We start from the raw sequence: 17,843 nt of genomic DNA on the forward strand, positions 1-17,843 counted from the left end.
TAAGAGATAGACGAGAAATATTTTACACTGTTTCATTCCTACATAAAAGGATGAAAATTGCAAAGTTTCATCAAAATCCGAGTTGGTGGGTGTCATGCCTGGATGAGCTGACATGGAGTGACCCAATAATGATTTAAGTTCCAGTTATCCAGTTTTACTGCTCGGCAACTCCACTCAAACAACCCTTCTTAACGAATGTCCTGCAAAAATGCAAAAATGCTCCATAGGAAGGGGACTGAAGAGACCTGTTGGGTTCAGTGGAGCAGTAATGCCAAGGCAAAAACTCCACCATCTTGAAAAACTTGAAGGTTGAATGAATATTTATTTTCCAAACAAATCTTCTTTACCCATATGAAAGGTTAGCAGAAGAAAGTATTTTTAATGTCAGGCAGGTGAGATGATAATGTGAGGTGTTGCTGATGGAGTATTCAGAATATAATTAGGACTTATATCCCTCCTGCTTTATTTCTTTAAAGCTTCCTTTGTGAGGCAGGCAGGACTGTAGTTGGACCCCCTGGTCGGTGCACGATAAACCTTTTGAAAAATGTGTAAAATTACTGCAAAAATACAATTTTAATATATAATTTTATTTTTACTTACACCAAAAAGAAATAATAAGAAATTTATAATTTAAAAAAGAAAAACAATGAATTTGACTTCTATTTTGGACAATTAAACCTTTCAAACACCAATCTAACATAAACTTTTAACCGTAAACAAGCAACAATGCAAAATATCCACTAGAATATTTCACCTCTTATAAAAAACATTAATCCAAATTCTTCTTATAATCCACAGATTCTATCGAAATCATGCTCGAACGTTTTATAAATGTTTTTTTGAATAATAAATCCAGGATTTGTTGAAAAAAGTTAGGTAACTATATCGTGGAGGATATGAAGCTTTAAAATTAGTCAATCACTGAGAAGAACCCTATCCAGAAAATAGTTGTAGAAACCGCCGCCAATCCACCAATGGTCACATAAGGGGTTCCAACTCCGTTTCACCCGTGAGGCAATCCCAAAAACCTTTTGTGTGGTTTTTGAACTCGTTGAACTTTAATAGATACTGAATACCTTGTGCATTGACAGGCCCTCATAGGTTGTGCGGAGGCAGATCTTCCCGAGAAGCAGCAATTTCAGGAAGACGATGAGGAGGAGAGCTTCTGTCCAATGCTGGAGAGCGATTTGGATGAAGGGGATGAATCCAGAAATAGTGATGCCGGAACCAAGGTGCGAAGTTTGGGATTCTCGCTGATCGACACAGTTTTTATAGTAGACAAAGTACAGCAGAGCAGCGATTATCCGGCTGCGGATTATCCACGCATGATTTTCACTCTCCCTCAGTACTTAATGAAATGAAATGCATACTTGGATCCAAAAATATCCGATCCGAAAGATCCGGCTCCGAGAATCAAGGATCTGATCCGAATCCGGATCAGAAAATATCCTTGATCCGTCCATCCATGATTAAAAGCATGGTGTTACAGTTGCTATTAATGTCCATACTTTTTCTTTGGCAGAAAGACAGGTATGTAGATGATTACAGGGACAGAAAAGGGGCATGTTGAGTGACAGAAAAAGGAATGCGTACAAGGAGGTTGTAAATATAACAGACGCCCGATTATCCGGCTGCAGTATCTGTGTTGTGGATTATCCGTGAATGATTTTTACTCTGGCTCAATATTTTTAGCGACCTTTGTAAAAAAATAAAATTGGATGCAAAATCATCGGAATAACTTCATTAATACTAGGATACACCAAGCATATTACTTCTGTTAGAATCCCCTTCGAAATAGAAGCAATAGCGAGCTAGCTGCATTCACGGGAGTACTGTGTTCCTGTTTTCCAAGCCTTGCAGCTCACCACCGTGCCCCGTGATCATTGATACAAGTCCTGCTGCAATTGCAAGCAGGGAAACTCGTGTGATAGGCGACTACGTGGTGTGGTGCCTGACAGTGTATTTTCAGACATCGAGCAGTGGTTTTGAAGCATTATTTCAAACCACTTTTCTGTATCCTTGATCACACAGCCACGGATGTATGGTTTTCACAACCAGGCCTTATATGGAGCATTAATAACACGAGTACAACCATGTTATCACTGCTAAAAAGATCGCGAACTGGCGAAGAAAGCTGTAATTGCGTCTGGGGAGCACTTTAAAATAGCGGAATTATGTCATTAATAATAATATATTTTGTGTTTTATGTAAATTATGAAAATAACAATACTTTAAAGTGAAATTTTGGGTTATCCGTGTTCTCCGATTATTCGTCCCGTCTCTTCTCATCATTTGTATGTCCCCTTTGCGTTTCCTTATGGCTGCATGGATCGCAACCAAAGCAGACAGAAAGGTTCATAGCATGTGCCCGAGCCCCCTAGTGCAACTTTTGGTTGCGCCTTGACACATCTTTTGCGTCGTTATCTCATTACCCTTTGTTACATCACATCGCACAATTTTTGGTAATCCAGACACGTAGGCACACCTCTTGACACGCTCAAAGATGAATGAAAAATTTAAATCCTATATGATCGAGGAGGTTATTAATATATGGAGGCTAAGACATGCATAGGATTAAGTACTGTGCAAATGTTAGAGATTTTCTAAAACTTTTTTTCCTCCATTAGATATGATGTCTTATCATAATTTAAATGGCAAAAGTAAAATATTTTGTAATGGACGATATACAGTATCCTTGATGTATTGTGTAGCAGCTTTGTTTTTTTTCCTTCCAACAAACAGCACAGATATCTTTATTCTTCTCAGCACTGCTCAACCCATTAACAACCTTATCTAATATTTCCATGTTTTCATAACTAAGGTGAGCCCTTCTTCTATGCTAAAGTACAGTACTTGAAGTTCCTGTTTAAGTATTCCCTATTCCAAGCTTGTCATCGTCTTTTTTCTTAGACATCATTAGTCTCCAAGGTGGCTTATTGATTGTGTCAATTCAATTTATTCCTAGAATTCTCGATAATTTACTGGATGTAGTGTAGATGAATGGGAGGCAAGCCCTCACGACTGGTTTCCTTTTTTTGTTTTTGTTCTATTAAGGTTCACATGTTTTCCTCGTAGGGTTTCTTAGGGGCAGGATGGATGTCCCCTTCACAACTGAAATTTTTACTTCACTTTGCTATCACAAAGGACTATATAATGTGTAAAAATCGTGTATTTTTATCCAGTCCCATCTGAGATATGCAGCCTCAAACTTAACATAAATTAAAAAAAAAACAAATTTTAAAAATTCATAAACAATTAACGAGTGAGTTGTCAATGCTGATACTCTATAAAATGTTTGTACCCAATGATGTCTTACTACAAAAAAATGTTAACTCTGATAAATTTCTCCTTCATGGTTTTTTTTTAATTTCTAAAGAGAGGAATTCTTCAATTTTCGACCCCCTACTTTGGAGACCATTTAGACAGGTAAAATTTGCATGGGGAATTATGGCTATGAAACACTATTGTATGGAAATAAGTACTGAAAAAAACGATGCCATGCAGTTTCAATCTTGTAGCACGATGCAGTCCAGGGATAATTAATTTAACACAAACGTCTTCAAAGGGAAAAAAACCCTCCGTGATTCAAAACAAAAATGGCCACCACATGTAAACGGTGTAAAATGAAATTTTTTAAAATCGGTTTTGAACTTCCCATTTGTGTAGTAAAAACATATTAAAAAATAAAAAATTGAAAAATGGTTAAGCAACCTACCTTGGATCACTTCAAATACATTGACCCTGTGTCCATTCTGCCGAAACAATTTTTGAAGGAGTTTCAATACACTGGGTAAGCTCTCTTCATTGACTATGGTAAAGACGGGCTGAATTAAATTTTCAGCATCCCATTGGATGGGATGGTGATGACTCCGCCCATTCACATAGATATCTATATGAGTGGGCTTATGGTATACCCGCCTGTCCAGGCATCAGCCATCTTCTTGATGTATTAGAATTTCAGGGAACGGCAGACATCCATTTTTCTTGTGCTCCTTCCTGAACTTGATTTTGTTGTTTTTTCTATTCATGTTATGGAGGTTTACTGGTGAGCCTTCAGCCCATCTGGCCAAACAATGAATGTGTCATTCATGTAGTGGTTTCAGTATTTAGGCTGCTGTGGGTCACTGGGTTGTCTTCTCCTCAAAATCCTCCATTAAAAATCTGCTATGGCTGCAGTGATGTTTAGACTATATCCAATGTGGATGCATTCCAGCTGCTCAAAGAATTTTCTATCTTTCGTGAAGTATGTTGTTATCCATACCGGAAGAAATAGTTCTACGATATTGATTATTTAGATACGATATGATATATTTAGAAGGGCATACTCAGGAGCTGAAGCATGTGTCCAAATGGAAATCCTCTGTAGAGATAGGTACAGAGCATCAAAGCTCATCATGATGTCACTCTTTTGTTGGCCATGCAGATGAATTGTTGGTCCATCACTCAATGCCCTGAGGACGATAACAGAGCTAGCCATTGAAACGTTGACTCTGGCTGAACAGCTCACCTGATTACAAGGCTGTGGCCAGAAAATATTTTCGGGGGGTTTATGGAGTAATAGACAAACATAAAATATACATATTTATTGTAAACCCGTAAAGGAAAATATGAAAATATTATTATAAAATTTAATTTAACCTTTCAGATTTTTATTGCACGGACCAAATGAATTAACTCCTTGGTGTCGATGTCAATTCTGCAGTCCCTCAGGAGGCCCATAAGTCACCTACCTCTCTTCTAATTCACAGCACTGTTATTTCACACACTGCACTACAACTACGCAAACTGCACCTATAAATTCGCTTGGATAATTATTGACTTAACTTGCATTGGACTACTAGATGTCCCTGCGCAGCTATATACATAATATCGTCGTGTGAGCACCAAGTGAGCATAAAATATCTATTTAATTTTTTTCATTTTGGGGGGATCAAACCTCCTTGATCCCCGCCCTGTCTACAGCCTTGCCTGATGAGAATGACTTATTTGTTAATTTTGATGTAGGTGACTTGTTTATCACTTTTCTTCCTGCACAGATCATCAAAGAAGAGAAGGCAGCCAATGACAATGCGGGATCTTCTGCTGGCACAAAAGAATGTATTCGAGATAAGATTGAAGAAACTTCACAGTTTACATGCTCTGTTCAAATGACTGAAATATACATTCCCATGCAAGACTGCCAGTTACCCAGATCCAATATTGTGGTAAGTTTTATTCTCATCTAGGAGCAGCATGGCCTTTATTTGAGTAAAATTCTTATTTGTATGACAAAATTAGGATTGCATTGAGTGTATGTATGCATTTGTAAGGGAAGTCACCCTCAAATGTGCGAGTTTCTGGTACATCTAAGTTGGTGAAGCTGGAAGAAAAAAAAATAAACAACCCCTGGGTTGCCAGGCCACGATGTTTGCTAGCTGTTGCTGAGTCAGCTAGTGCATTAACCCTTTCACTGCCACCTGGCCGATATATTGGCCCTCGCTGGTTGAGCAAAAAATGCCAGGGGCTAATTTATCGGCCCTAATTATTTCACTTTTTTCGTGATTGTGGCCTTTTCAATGGCTGTAATTTATGTAAACCCCCACAATCTATCTATGGTTATAAGATGTAAATATATCTTAAGAATTGGGAAAAAAATCTAGATGTATAAAAAAAATGATTAGCTGAAAAATTTTTAAATCTGAAATGATGATAATTTCAGAAAATAGTCTTGGCAGTCTTGGTACATCCCACCTGAAATGGGCCGGCAGTAAAAGGGTTAAGGTTGGTCATAAGAATCTCAGGCATACACAGTTTCGACCAGCTTGAGTGGCCTCTGGAGTAGAGCATGGTTCTATTATTATGGATTAGAGATGTTATAGTTAAGTTATTACTTATATAGCTTTTATTGAGTGACACTCAACATTCCCTTTTAGTTAAATGAGGAAGAGGAAAACGAAGAGCTCCTCAATGAGGAGAATTATCCTGCATTTAACTCACCGACTGCAGTTGGCATCTCAAGTGATGCTGTAGACCCCCTGGAAGTTGATGACGAGGTAAGTGCACTTTTACCATGTAAAGTTTTTCTGTCTCAAGAATTCATTCCTCTCTGGATCTTTCCTGACATCATTCAGTAGAAACACTCATTTTTTGTCTCACATGGTAACGTAATCTGTCCCTTTTGTCCATTACCTTCATGTTTGACTTTTGCTCCTGAAAAAGCAGTAAAATGCATTTATATGACAATGAAAATGTCATATATATCAAGCTACTGTTTGCTCTGACTTTTTAATTCTGCGTTTGGATTTGAATAATGTTTTTCCGGGGAGAAAAGAGTGGGACGTAGGAGTTAATCAGAGTAAATCCCACTTAACCCATGGGGTGGGGTCTGTGAAAACTTTGCATGGTTGGCACTTGAAGGGACATGCATCCTTTGCATTCACAGTACCAAGACCTGACTAGGACAGATGTGAACAGAATAGAGTTTTGAAGTAGTGGTTGCACTCGAGTGACCATTCAATCCCAAGGGAAAATGGCATAACTTTACCCATTACTTAACTTCTCCTCCTTCAAAATCTTCTTTTTTTCTGCTGAAGCTTCGTTGGTGTGCATTATCACTCCTATTGTTTCAAAATGATAATTTCATTCTTCTCTTCATACCTCCAGCTATTAACACTTTTGCTTTACATTGCTTACCATAACCTGGTGGTAGCATTAAAAAATACTGTTATTGATAAAAAAATATTATTTCGGTAACCCGTGGAAGAAGTCTTCGTGCAACTATACAAGCTTCGGCAGTGAGCCTGGAAAAATCAGGATCCAATATCTACTTCGAGTTTTATTCTCATACATTTGTTAAAAGACTCACAACAAAGTAAAACAACAAACCCTTGACTACAAAAAAGTACTTAGATATTTTTTCTGTTAATAAAAAAACGGCATTGTCCGCAAATATAAAAAATTATGCATTTCATAGAAATCTTAACAGTTATATGTATAGGTAACCAATCGGGTAGTTTCCTTCATCATAGAAAATGAAAGGCATTGGTGCGATTCATTACCCACCATTAGCGAAAACATAATACACAAATTCTTTCGTTTTAGAAATACCAGTATGGCAATGGTCCATTTTAACCTGATTTGAAAAAGGCCAGATTGGAGCCCATGTGATGCCACTCCAAGTGACATCATAGGGACCTAGTTTCTATATGAGTAGATAGGAGCTTTACATCGTCTGAGATAAGCAATGCATGCATGAGGCACAGAGCTCAGGGAAACATCTCATAATAATCACCTATTAAAATTGCCTAAGTTCGGAAAGTTTCCTTCGTTTGACAGGAGAATAGTAATCCTTATTTAAGCCAAGTGCTTCCTGCTAGGAGGGTAGTCTGCTCCCTGCTAGCAGCCTGCATCACAGTGGCTCACATATCATCGCCACAAGGTCACCTCACACGATGGCAGCGGGGACCAGAATGAAGTAACATGGGCTTTTCCCATCATTCATACTTGGCTGTCACATTTTCGTGCGCTTGAAAATTTTCACTTCATTTAATCGCGAAAAATAGATATTGTCATTTAAAAATCCAAAAGTGTTAAATGCTTACTCCAGAGGAAAAAATCTTTGGATTTAGGCAATAAAAAATTCAGTAAAACCTCTCTACATCGTAATGGAGGGGACCGAAATTTGGGCAATTTGATGTGTGCAGGTTCACTATGGAGAGGTGTCAGTGGTAGGCGCCATTTTTTCATATCCTTGGGAAATGAAAGGTGCTACAGTCTTTTAAGCCATTATATTAATATATTTAAACATGTATGCATGCATAGGTAAACATATATTTACAATTTAATGATTAAACAAAGGTAAAAGTAACTTGTTCAAGAGGCCTTCTTAGAAAATAAAATTAGTTGTTGAGTTTGCTTAAAAAAAATTTCAAACTCTTTTGAAATGATGTTTTCAATTCCATGAGCACTTTTTAATGTCATTTTCACTATAGATAAATCACTAGCTGTTTTCGTTGATGCCTTTTGACCTAAGAAATAATTCCCTGGTCTAAGGGCTGTAATTAACTAAGTGTTTGGAGGAAAGTGCATTAGTTTTATATCTCTATACATAATTTCTTCATCCTCGTATGTCACTGCCTGAGTTATTTTTATTTGTGCAGCCTAGATATGCAGTTTCTTCTGTTTTTCCTCGGTTGTTTAAAATAGATTTCAGGGTGAACGATGGCATTCCTAAGGTCACTGCTATGTCTTTCTTCTGCCTGCCCTCTTTGATGGCTAAGAAAATTTCTAATTATGTGGTAATGTCAAGCCGTCGCATTTTATTTCTCGAATCCATTATCAGCCTAAGATGAATTATGTAATTTTCATATGTTATGGCAAATAATTGAAAATACTCCTTATAATATCTTTTAGAAAATTGATTTATCATTCTTATAACATGTGACTTGTTAAAGATTATAAAAAAAATAATAAACACGTGACTACTGCAAAAAATAGACAAGAAATTGAGCGTAATTTTCAAAATTTCGTCGAACTCCCTCTCTCCAAAATACAATGCACATACCGTTCCAAAGAAAAACTCAGTTGAGGGCTCACAGAAACGCTAGTTCTGCGTAAGGAAGTGATTTCTTTGTGAGAATGCTGGGCGAACTACTTCAGGATGTGGCGGCGACGGTAAAAAATGTCATTACCCTACCGTGTATCAGCTAATAAGCTGTCTCCTTCACCTAACGTTGTCGCCCATGAATTGATGTTCATTCAGTATTGCTGGAACCAATTCCGATACCCGGACTCCTGATGGAAGAGTAAGATTTTGCGGCATAAATACGCAGGTAAGACATATGACTGTTGTTAAGTGCAATAAATTGTAAACTACCATCGTTCATGAAAGCTTCGAAAAAATTACCAAGGCGGTAGTAAGAAAGTACTACACCGAGAAATATGGGAATAAAATAACTGCAAAACTGTATTTGATTTTTTTCAAGTCGCGGTGAATTCATGAAATATTTTCATTTTGGAAGCGGAAGTAGCAATGCGGTTGAGTAATTCAGTCTCCATGGATGGGAGTGAAGTTGGTTGAAATATTTCCGCCAGCAAGTGATTCAGGGTGCGCTGGTTGCCTCTTTTATTAACTGAACATAGTATGTAGGCACTTGCAAGAAAATAAAGCCATAAGTAAAAGAAAGCAAGTGCTATTGTGCGATTTTGTCCATGATTCGAGAGAAAACGACGTGTTCCATCTTCATTTACTGTCTCTTAATGTGATTACGATAGTTGGATGCCTTTTTCTTATTTACTGCCAGGTATGCTCTCATATGGAACAAAATTGCCCTAACTAATGGTTAACGTAATTATTTAAGGTTTATAAAAAAATAAGCCTGAAAATTTTATTGCTGAAAATGTCATTCCATTTACATAATCGCGGCTGCATTAATGGTCTCAAGTTGTCTCGGTACGATTTGCGGAGGTAGTTAGGCGGTCTTGGGGGTGTCTCGTTTGTATGATATATGGAGGTTTTATGAGATAAAGAGGTTCACTATATAGAGGTTTTACTGTAATAGGAAACCACCCAATACCTGTTCAGATGATGGTGTAGGCCTAAGGTGTTACTGACCATGGTTAAGACCGCAGTTGGGTGAACAATTAAGTGAATGATTTTCTTAAATAAATATGGTATCTTCTAGTTATATAATGGACCAAAACAGAATAATTGTTGCTCCGTTTACACAGATATTTACTTTGAAAAAGGATTGCCCTGTGCCAAAATATAGCCTTTATTATTTGCAGCACAGGAATTATTACTGTCGAATAAAAACTTTTGGGCTATGTCACCGCGTCAATTACTGGGATGGCCTAACATAACCGACCGATTCTGGTCGCTTTCTCAAGGGTGACGTGTACCCACAGAAGTAATAAAGAATCAGGAATTATAACCTTTGTAGGGTTGGTAATGTTATTAATGTATATCGCTTCCATGGACAGTGGCTAGTTTTCCATTGGGTAATTGAATTACTATCTGCTATAAAAGTAGCTCTACATTCGGTATGAATCATGAGAAAATGAAGTCAACGATAAAAATTGTAAAGATGATTACAGGAATGGCACAGTATTTAAGGCACAGTTATTCAATTTAGAATGAACATTATTCAAAAACTGTCTCATTGTTGAAAGAAATTACAAAGTGTTCATTGCTGTATATGTGTGGATGATAGTTCTATATTGTAAAAGAATGGTGTAATAAAAGAATATTGATTCTTATGTTCATTGATTAATGAGTTGATTCCTACTTTCAGCATATGTTTACAGGGGACGAAAAAGTGATTGGTAATTCTGAAATGACCAATGACTCTATGACTGAGGCTATAGGTGAGTAACCTCTAGGTCTTGCAAATACATGTGCGTGGAGAGGGTGTTGTAACTTTTTTGAAGCATGAAGACCCTAAGTTAGTCATCCATGTGTAACTTTTGTTTTATTTAGTTTACGTGTCACTTAAATATGAGAGAATGTTTATCTTTACATTTGTGTGGTCTGGATTTCTAATGATATGAAATGTAATGTATTATATTTGTAAATGTCATGTATTTAATGTAATGAATTATCACAATTTCCTTTAACATTTATGTACAGTAGAAGTCCTTTTAATGTAAAATATTTTATTCTGCTGAAGTCTATCGATATTTAACTTGTGCGACCATTGGCTAGTAAAATTTCATATTTTAGTGACATATTGCATTTATGGCAGTGAAAGATTCGTATGAGATCTGCACTCTAGTCCAGTCAATGAGCTTCAACAAATGAGTTCTTTATGACTGGTGTTATAGACAAAAATTTCTAATTATTAATGATCCATTATGAGTGCTTAGCGTGAGAAACCAGTGCCTGTACAACTAAGGGTGGTATTTGCATAAAACATGTGGGTGGAATTCAGTGAAATGACGGAATGAAATTGTTTCCGACTTCTTTTGGCAGAAATGCGATACATCAATGCTGAAATACATAACACCGGTAGTACTTTCCACCCATTTATGCACTACTCCACTGCCTACTTTTTGCCTAGTTTTGACACTCAAATGTCATTATGAATTCTTTCTGGCCTGCATCTATGGAAGGTAAACGTTTTCTGTGCTATGGGTAGCATGATAATATTTGAAACCTCTCCGCATGGAGTTTTTTTTTTTTTTTGGGTTGAGTTACCCTGGTATCCTTTTCCTTGTTATTTGGGACCCAGCCGGTCCCTTACTCCAACCACTGGAGTGGACCGTAGAACCCTTTGTTAGCACGAATCCACATTCAACTCATTGCATTGCCTGTGCATTTTTTTTACCAAATATTGCAAATGATTTTCAAAAATTTACTCTTCCGAAAGAAATACTAAAATTATTTAAGCATTGTTGAATCTTAAATGGATGTCTAGCATTTATTACAGCCAAATTAGTGAACACAAGGTACTGAGAGTGTAAGCCCAGAAGTGGTATTAGCATGTTGAATTTATAACATTAGCTTGAAGTTTGGAATGCACAGCCTTAATCAATTATTTTTGTAGGCATGGCAACTGCTTGGTTAGGTGTAACAGTGAATCATGGCAGAAAATACTTTGTAACAGATAGTAAGTAGATATATTATGGGTTTCAGAAGTAAATACTAGAAGACAAATCAATACAGCTAAGATGCAGCACAACTCAATTTTAATAACTTATGTGTTACAGTTTGCTGCTATTGATTAAAAAAATGATAATACCTAATATTTCAATATACTTATGTGGATCTCATCAGGTTGATCAGGAAATGATTTAGACGGATATCATATCCAACCTGGAAAAATGTAATTGCTACCATTATGACTTATTAACTGTTATCCTCAAGCGGACAAAAGGAGGAAATTATTTAATTTTTAACAAATTTTATTTTTTTATCAAATTTACCTCTGATTGTTAACTACGCTTGATTCATGGTTGATGCATTCCTTTTTTGACAAAAATGTGTTGTGAATTTTCAAATAAAAATGCATGAATTGTGGCCTCTTCCATGGCACACGTGATTTCCATTGCTAAGTACTTTATGAAAAATGTTTACTTAGAGGTGAGAAAAGTAATATGTAGCTGCTAAAAGTAAACTCATATTGAAAATCTGGAGCAATTTAACATTAAAGGAATTATATTCCTTAAATATTTTGATAATTGTTGTTCTCTCACGTAGAAGGATTAGGACAGCATTATTTTCTCCTCAAGTATTCTCAAAAGAAAAAACTATGCCATTTTAAGTATTAACTTATGGAACATTACGATGTGTATAATCCATAACCACTGAACACATGTTTTTGTCTTTTAAATGGATATTTTTTAAAAGGGCATGATTTCATTTTTCTTCAGCAATTTCAAGCTTGATATGAGATAATTCTTGATAGCCGACTTTCTTTTTGGACAAAATTGTAGTTTATTGAAATTACCAAAAAAGACTGACTTCTGATCTACTTGCAGAGGAATGAAAGGAAAACATTATTCTCTCCTTAAGTATTCCTAAATGAAAAATTATTTGTCATTTAAAATATCAGCTTTAAGAACATTACAATTTACATAATACAAAATTACTGATTACACATTTGTCTTTTGAATGAACAAATTTTTATAGGGGATGATTTCATTTCTCATCAACAATTTCAATATAGTGATTATTATGGATGCCTGTCTTTCCTTTTCAGGCATAATTGAACCAATATTGAAATTGCCGAAAGAGAATGACACCATATTTGTGTTTAGCAACCAGCGAAAATATAAATCAAAGGGAATAGGTTTCAATCTATCAAATGGTTTTTAAAAATTAGGTCTGTGAGTCCTAGATTGTGATATGATTTTCCTTTCTAGGGCTGTCAACTCCTGACCAAGTGCTGGTAGAAACAACACCAACTTCATTCCTGCTGGCAGAAAGAAATGTATGGGTTGATCTTAACGATGATTGTATTGGTTCATCAGCCTCAGTGACACACATTCAATCCAAGACTGTGGCATCCCCATGTTGGGATGGCACGAATTCGATGGATAAAGATTTGAGAGAAGGCATTTCTCACAATGCTGACAAGGTACTGTCTAACTCAATTCCTGATGATGGACTCAGTGATATGAAACACAGTCCAGCATCTAGAAACAGTGGAAATGGAGCCACAATGACTGTTGTAGGGGGTAGGAGGGATGCACCAAATATCACAGATAGCCTTAGGTTGATCACAGTCACTGAAAACAGAAGAATTGGCATTGAAGCAGTCATGGAAAACCAAAAAGAGATGAGTTATTGCTTCATCAAAAATCCTAGAAATGGTAAAAATTCAAACGAAAAGTTATATTATTGCTCCCACTGCAGATATGCATTCAACACCAATGATGATCTGATCAAACACATGGAAATTCATTCTGGTACCAGCAATTTGGATCCTAATGATGAATCATCTATGGGAAAAGATGAGTCTTTCACAGTCCCCGCATCAAGAGAAGAAAGTAATGATTCTCGTGAGTCGTCCACCTCTGAGACATTGATGGGATTGAAAAGGAAAAGACGAGGGGCGATGCAAAAAGTAAATGCGCCTGTGTTAGAAATCTGTGGTGGAATTGGAGAGAGAAAAACTGCGGAACGAGTGGGAAGTTCTGATGGGGATGGGAAACCATACACAAAGAATATATCCTCAAAGTCCACCACCTCTTGCACGAGAAACCTCAGAAATGATGCGCTAGGAGGCGCAAAAGGAGGGCCTTTCAATTGCAGCGTCTGCAACAAGTCGTTCCCGCTGAGGAGCGGTCTTAGCAATCACATGCGTTCGCACAAAGAAAGAAAACGTTATCCGTGTACGATCTGCAGCAAGTCTTTCGCTTCGAAGTCTCGCATAACTAAACACTTGCGCACACATACGGATGAGAAGCCTTTTTCGTGTAGTGATTGCATGAAGTCTTTCTCTTTTAAAGGCAACCTCATGAGGCATTTGCGCACCCACACGGGGGAGAAGCCCTTTTCGTGCAATTATTGCACAAAGGCTTTCACTAAAAAGGAGAATCTCATCCTACACTCACGTGTACACACAGGGGAGAAGCCTTTTTCTTGCAATTATTGCGCAAAGACTTTCACTGAAAAGTACAATCTCATCAAACACTCGCTTGTTCACACAGGCAAGAGACAGTTTACATGCGAGATTTGCAGCAAGTCTTTTGCCTCGAAGTCTAACATTACTCGACACATGCGCACTCACACGGAAGAGAAGCCTTTTTCATGTAGTGATTGCATGAAGTCTTTCTCTCTTAAATGCAACCTCAAGATGCATTTGCGCACCCATACGGGGGAGAAGCCCTTTTCGTGCAATTATTGCGCGAAGGCTTTCGCTAGTAAGGCAAAACTCATCCAACACTTGCGTGTACACACAGGAGAGAAGCCTTTTTCGTGCAATTATTGCACAAAGACTTTCTCCAGAAAGGACAAACTCGTCCAACATATGCATATGCACACAGGGGAGAAGCCTTTTTCGTGCAATTATTGCGCTAAGACTTTCACTAGAAAGAACAAACTCGTCGAACACTCGCGTGTACACACAGGAGAGAAGCCTTTTTCGTGCAATTATTGCACAAAGACTTTCTCAAGAAAGGACAAACTCGTCCAACACACGCGTACGCACACAGCATAGAAATCTTTTTCATGTTATCACTAAATCTTTCATTAGCAAATAAAGTCTCATCGGATACTTGCATGCACACACACAGACAAGAGACCGTTTACATGCAATATTTGCAGCAAGTCTTTCACTTCGAGTTCTTCTCTCACCAATCACATGCAAAAACACTCAGGAGAGAAACCTTTTTGTAGAGATGTGCGAACAGTATCCGCGAATACTCAAATGCTAGAAAGTATTCCATATACGAGATCTCGATTAATTATGCTACAGCTAAAATCTTGAATGCTTTGAATTTTGCACCATACACTGTCGCACGTACATCGTTGGTAGTTTACTCAGACAATGTAGAGAACTTTAGTCAATTAGTGCATGCAGTGCTGTTTTAGGCAAGTTGACGAAATACATCGGAAAAAATCGGAAAATCCCCAGTTTCCCCCACCAGGAGAACCTCAGTGCCATGAGATAGTAACTGTGCGGCACAATTCCCAAAATCAGCTACCCCCTCCATCCATCAGTCATCGGCCCGACGCTTCTCCGACGCTTTCCTCCCCTCCAAAATCAAAACGGCCCCAGCTTGCGCAGGGTTCGTATTACGAAGACCATAAATCAAAAGCTTCAAAAGAAAATATCTGGTTACAGGAGAATAATAGAATCATGTTTCGCTCTTCCCTCTTTCTCAACACTGACCTTTTTCTGCTTATCTGATTCGAAGTTCCCCATTTCTGGAGGTTAACTTCTGCATGAGTTATCTGCTAGCCCAAAAGCTGTCACACAATGACTTTAGGCAATTGATATTACACCTTTATTAGATTGAAATATTAGTAATGTGCGCATAATGTAAAAGAAGAATAAGACCAAACACGACACATTTCTGACTTTATTTAAGCATTTAATGTAAGGAAATAAATGCCAAATACGATGGAGACTTCTCACTTCACCTGTTGCCTTTATGTTAATACCATCCACTGCATAAACATGGTTAGAGTTGGACGAATTCCACAAGAAATGTACTGCCATGCATTTGCTCGGATTAATTTCGAGTTCCCACTCTTGGCTCTACAAATGAACATTTTTTAAGTCGATGATGGAATTTCATAGTCAGAGTGATCACTAATTTGGCGATAGATGACAGCGTTGTCAGCAAATAAACATATTTTACTGCTAATGCAGGAGCAGAGATCATTAATGTATATAATAAACAACAGGGGGCCGATTACGCTTCCTTGTGGAACACCTGATGAAAGTTTGACAATATCAGTGCTAATTCTGTCATGAACTACTTTTTGTTTATAATCTCTGAGAAAGTCGCGTTTCCAGTTTACAACTGTCTTGTTAAATCCGCATAACTGTCATTTGCATAAAAGTTTGTTGCGTGGTACAGTGTCGAAAGCTTTCTTAAAATCTAGAAATAGTGCGTCAGCTTGTCTTTTTGATTCATCAGATTTTATGTTGTCTTGAAGAAAGAGCGTGAGCTGTGTTTCTCAATATCTACCTTTTCGGAATCCATACTGACAGTCATGGAGGAAGTTATGTCTGTCTAAGAAAGTCATGATATCTATTAAATTTATTATTGTATTATATATATATTATTTATTATTAGATACCTATTATTATTTCTTTTATTTTAGAAAATCGGTGTAAGAAAGAAACCTCCAGAAGCGAGAAAATGAGGCCGATCTTTTGACCTCCTATTTATCAAGGTTTTCGACTGTACATACATTTTTCTCATTGCGACTGTAAAAAGTAAACCACTGATTTTCTGCACATTACAAAAACCCATGATAAAATACCGAGCATATCCTGAATGCTATGCAGTCCAGTCTGGCCTACAAATTTAAGTGTTGCGTTTTATAAGGATGAACAATCGTGGCTGGAAATTGCAGGCCCATTTGTACATGTATATTTTTTTCAATTAAATGTTATATGCACCCATTTGATCCCTCAATGCTGTGATGCGTACCCAGTACATTGACTGATCTTCAAGGAAAAAATTTCTCATTGAGATATTTTATTTTGAATTAAAAAAATCCAGTATTTTTTTTAAGGAATTGAAATAGTAATGTGTACTTTGTTTTTCTGACCCCCATGGCAAAATTATTTGGTATTTTCCATTCATAATACATTCAGAGCGGTATTTTGTATTTTTTGTAGCATTTTTCTCGTTATGTCTGTAAAAATAAACCACTGATGTGCTACTAAAAACAAAAAACCATTGATAAAACATCAAGCATATCCTGAATCTTATGCACTCAAGCCTTTCCTGCGAATATAGGAGTGTTGCATATTATAAGGATGACAACTCATGGCTGGAGAATGCAGACCTGTTGGTTCATTTATTTCTTTTCAATTAAAATGCTACACATACGGCATATTTGACCCCTCAACGCTGTGATGTGTACCCAGTACGCTTACTGATCTTCTTCATGCAAACATTTTTCTCATTGAGATATTTTTCATTTTGAATTTAAACAAAATCTGTGTTTTTTTGAAGGTATTTTAATAGTCATTCATACTTCGTTTTGCTGACCCCCAAGTCAAAAATATTAGGTATTTTCCATTCATAATACATTAAGAGTGGTATTTTGTATTTTTGTATTATTTTTCTTGTTATGCCTGTAAAAAATTAACCACTGATGTGCTACACATTACAAAAACCCTTGATAAAACATCAAGCATATCCTGAATCTTATGCACTCAAGCCTATCCTACGAATGTAGGAGTGTTGCATATTACAAGGGTGACAACTAGTGGCTGTATGTCGGAACGGGAGATTGTACCTTTGCTCTGTGAATTAAACATGTGGAACCAGACGTCTGACTTGTCATCTCATTCTGCCTTCAAGGAACCTGGCCCTTCCTATTAAGCTTAGCGTTTATAGTGTATATTTTATTTTGTATTTCAAATATGTTCAGAGTTTTGGTATTTACCCATTCTAAAATAAAAAATAACATCTTTAAAATACTTTTGGAGTAGCTCTGATAACACTTCCGTAACCTAATAATTCAAAGAATACTTCTTTTTTGTAATTATAGTTTTCTTCATGTTTCCAACTATACATAACTTGCCACGGAGGTTATATTTTTTTAAGATTCTTTAGTTTCCATAGAAATGTTTTTCGTTATTTAAAATGTATTTACATAGTAATTCATAGTTTGATTTTCTGACCCCGAAGTCATAGGAGCGGTATTTTGTATTTTTATGTAGCATTTTTTCATT

The 17,843-nt window shown here is 36.9% G+C and overlaps 1 protein-coding gene across 1 annotated transcript; it reads left to right on the plus strand.

Annotated features, from left to right (window-relative positions):
* The first annotated feature begins 987 nt into the window (after positions 1-987).
* LOC124170161 (oocyte zinc finger protein XlCOF6-like) lies at positions 988-15,564 on the plus strand. Its single transcript, XM_046548862.1, has 5 exons — positions 988-1,232; positions 5,037-5,204; positions 5,913-6,032; positions 10,272-10,344; positions 12,841-15,564. The coding sequence occupies exons 1-5, from the start codon at positions 1,173-1,175 to the stop codon at positions 14,637-14,639; spliced, it is 2,220 nt and encodes a 739-aa protein (XP_046404818.1). The 5' UTR covers positions 988-1,172; the 3' UTR covers positions 14,640-15,564.
* Positions 15,565-17,843: the final 2,279 nt, after the last annotated feature.

This window comes from Ischnura elegans, chromosome 13 (genome assembly GCF_921293095.1).
Source record: "Ischnura elegans chromosome 13, ioIscEleg1.1, whole genome shotgun sequence".
Classification (NCBI taxonomy): Eukaryota; Metazoa; Arthropoda; class Insecta; order Odonata; family Coenagrionidae; genus Ischnura; species Ischnura elegans.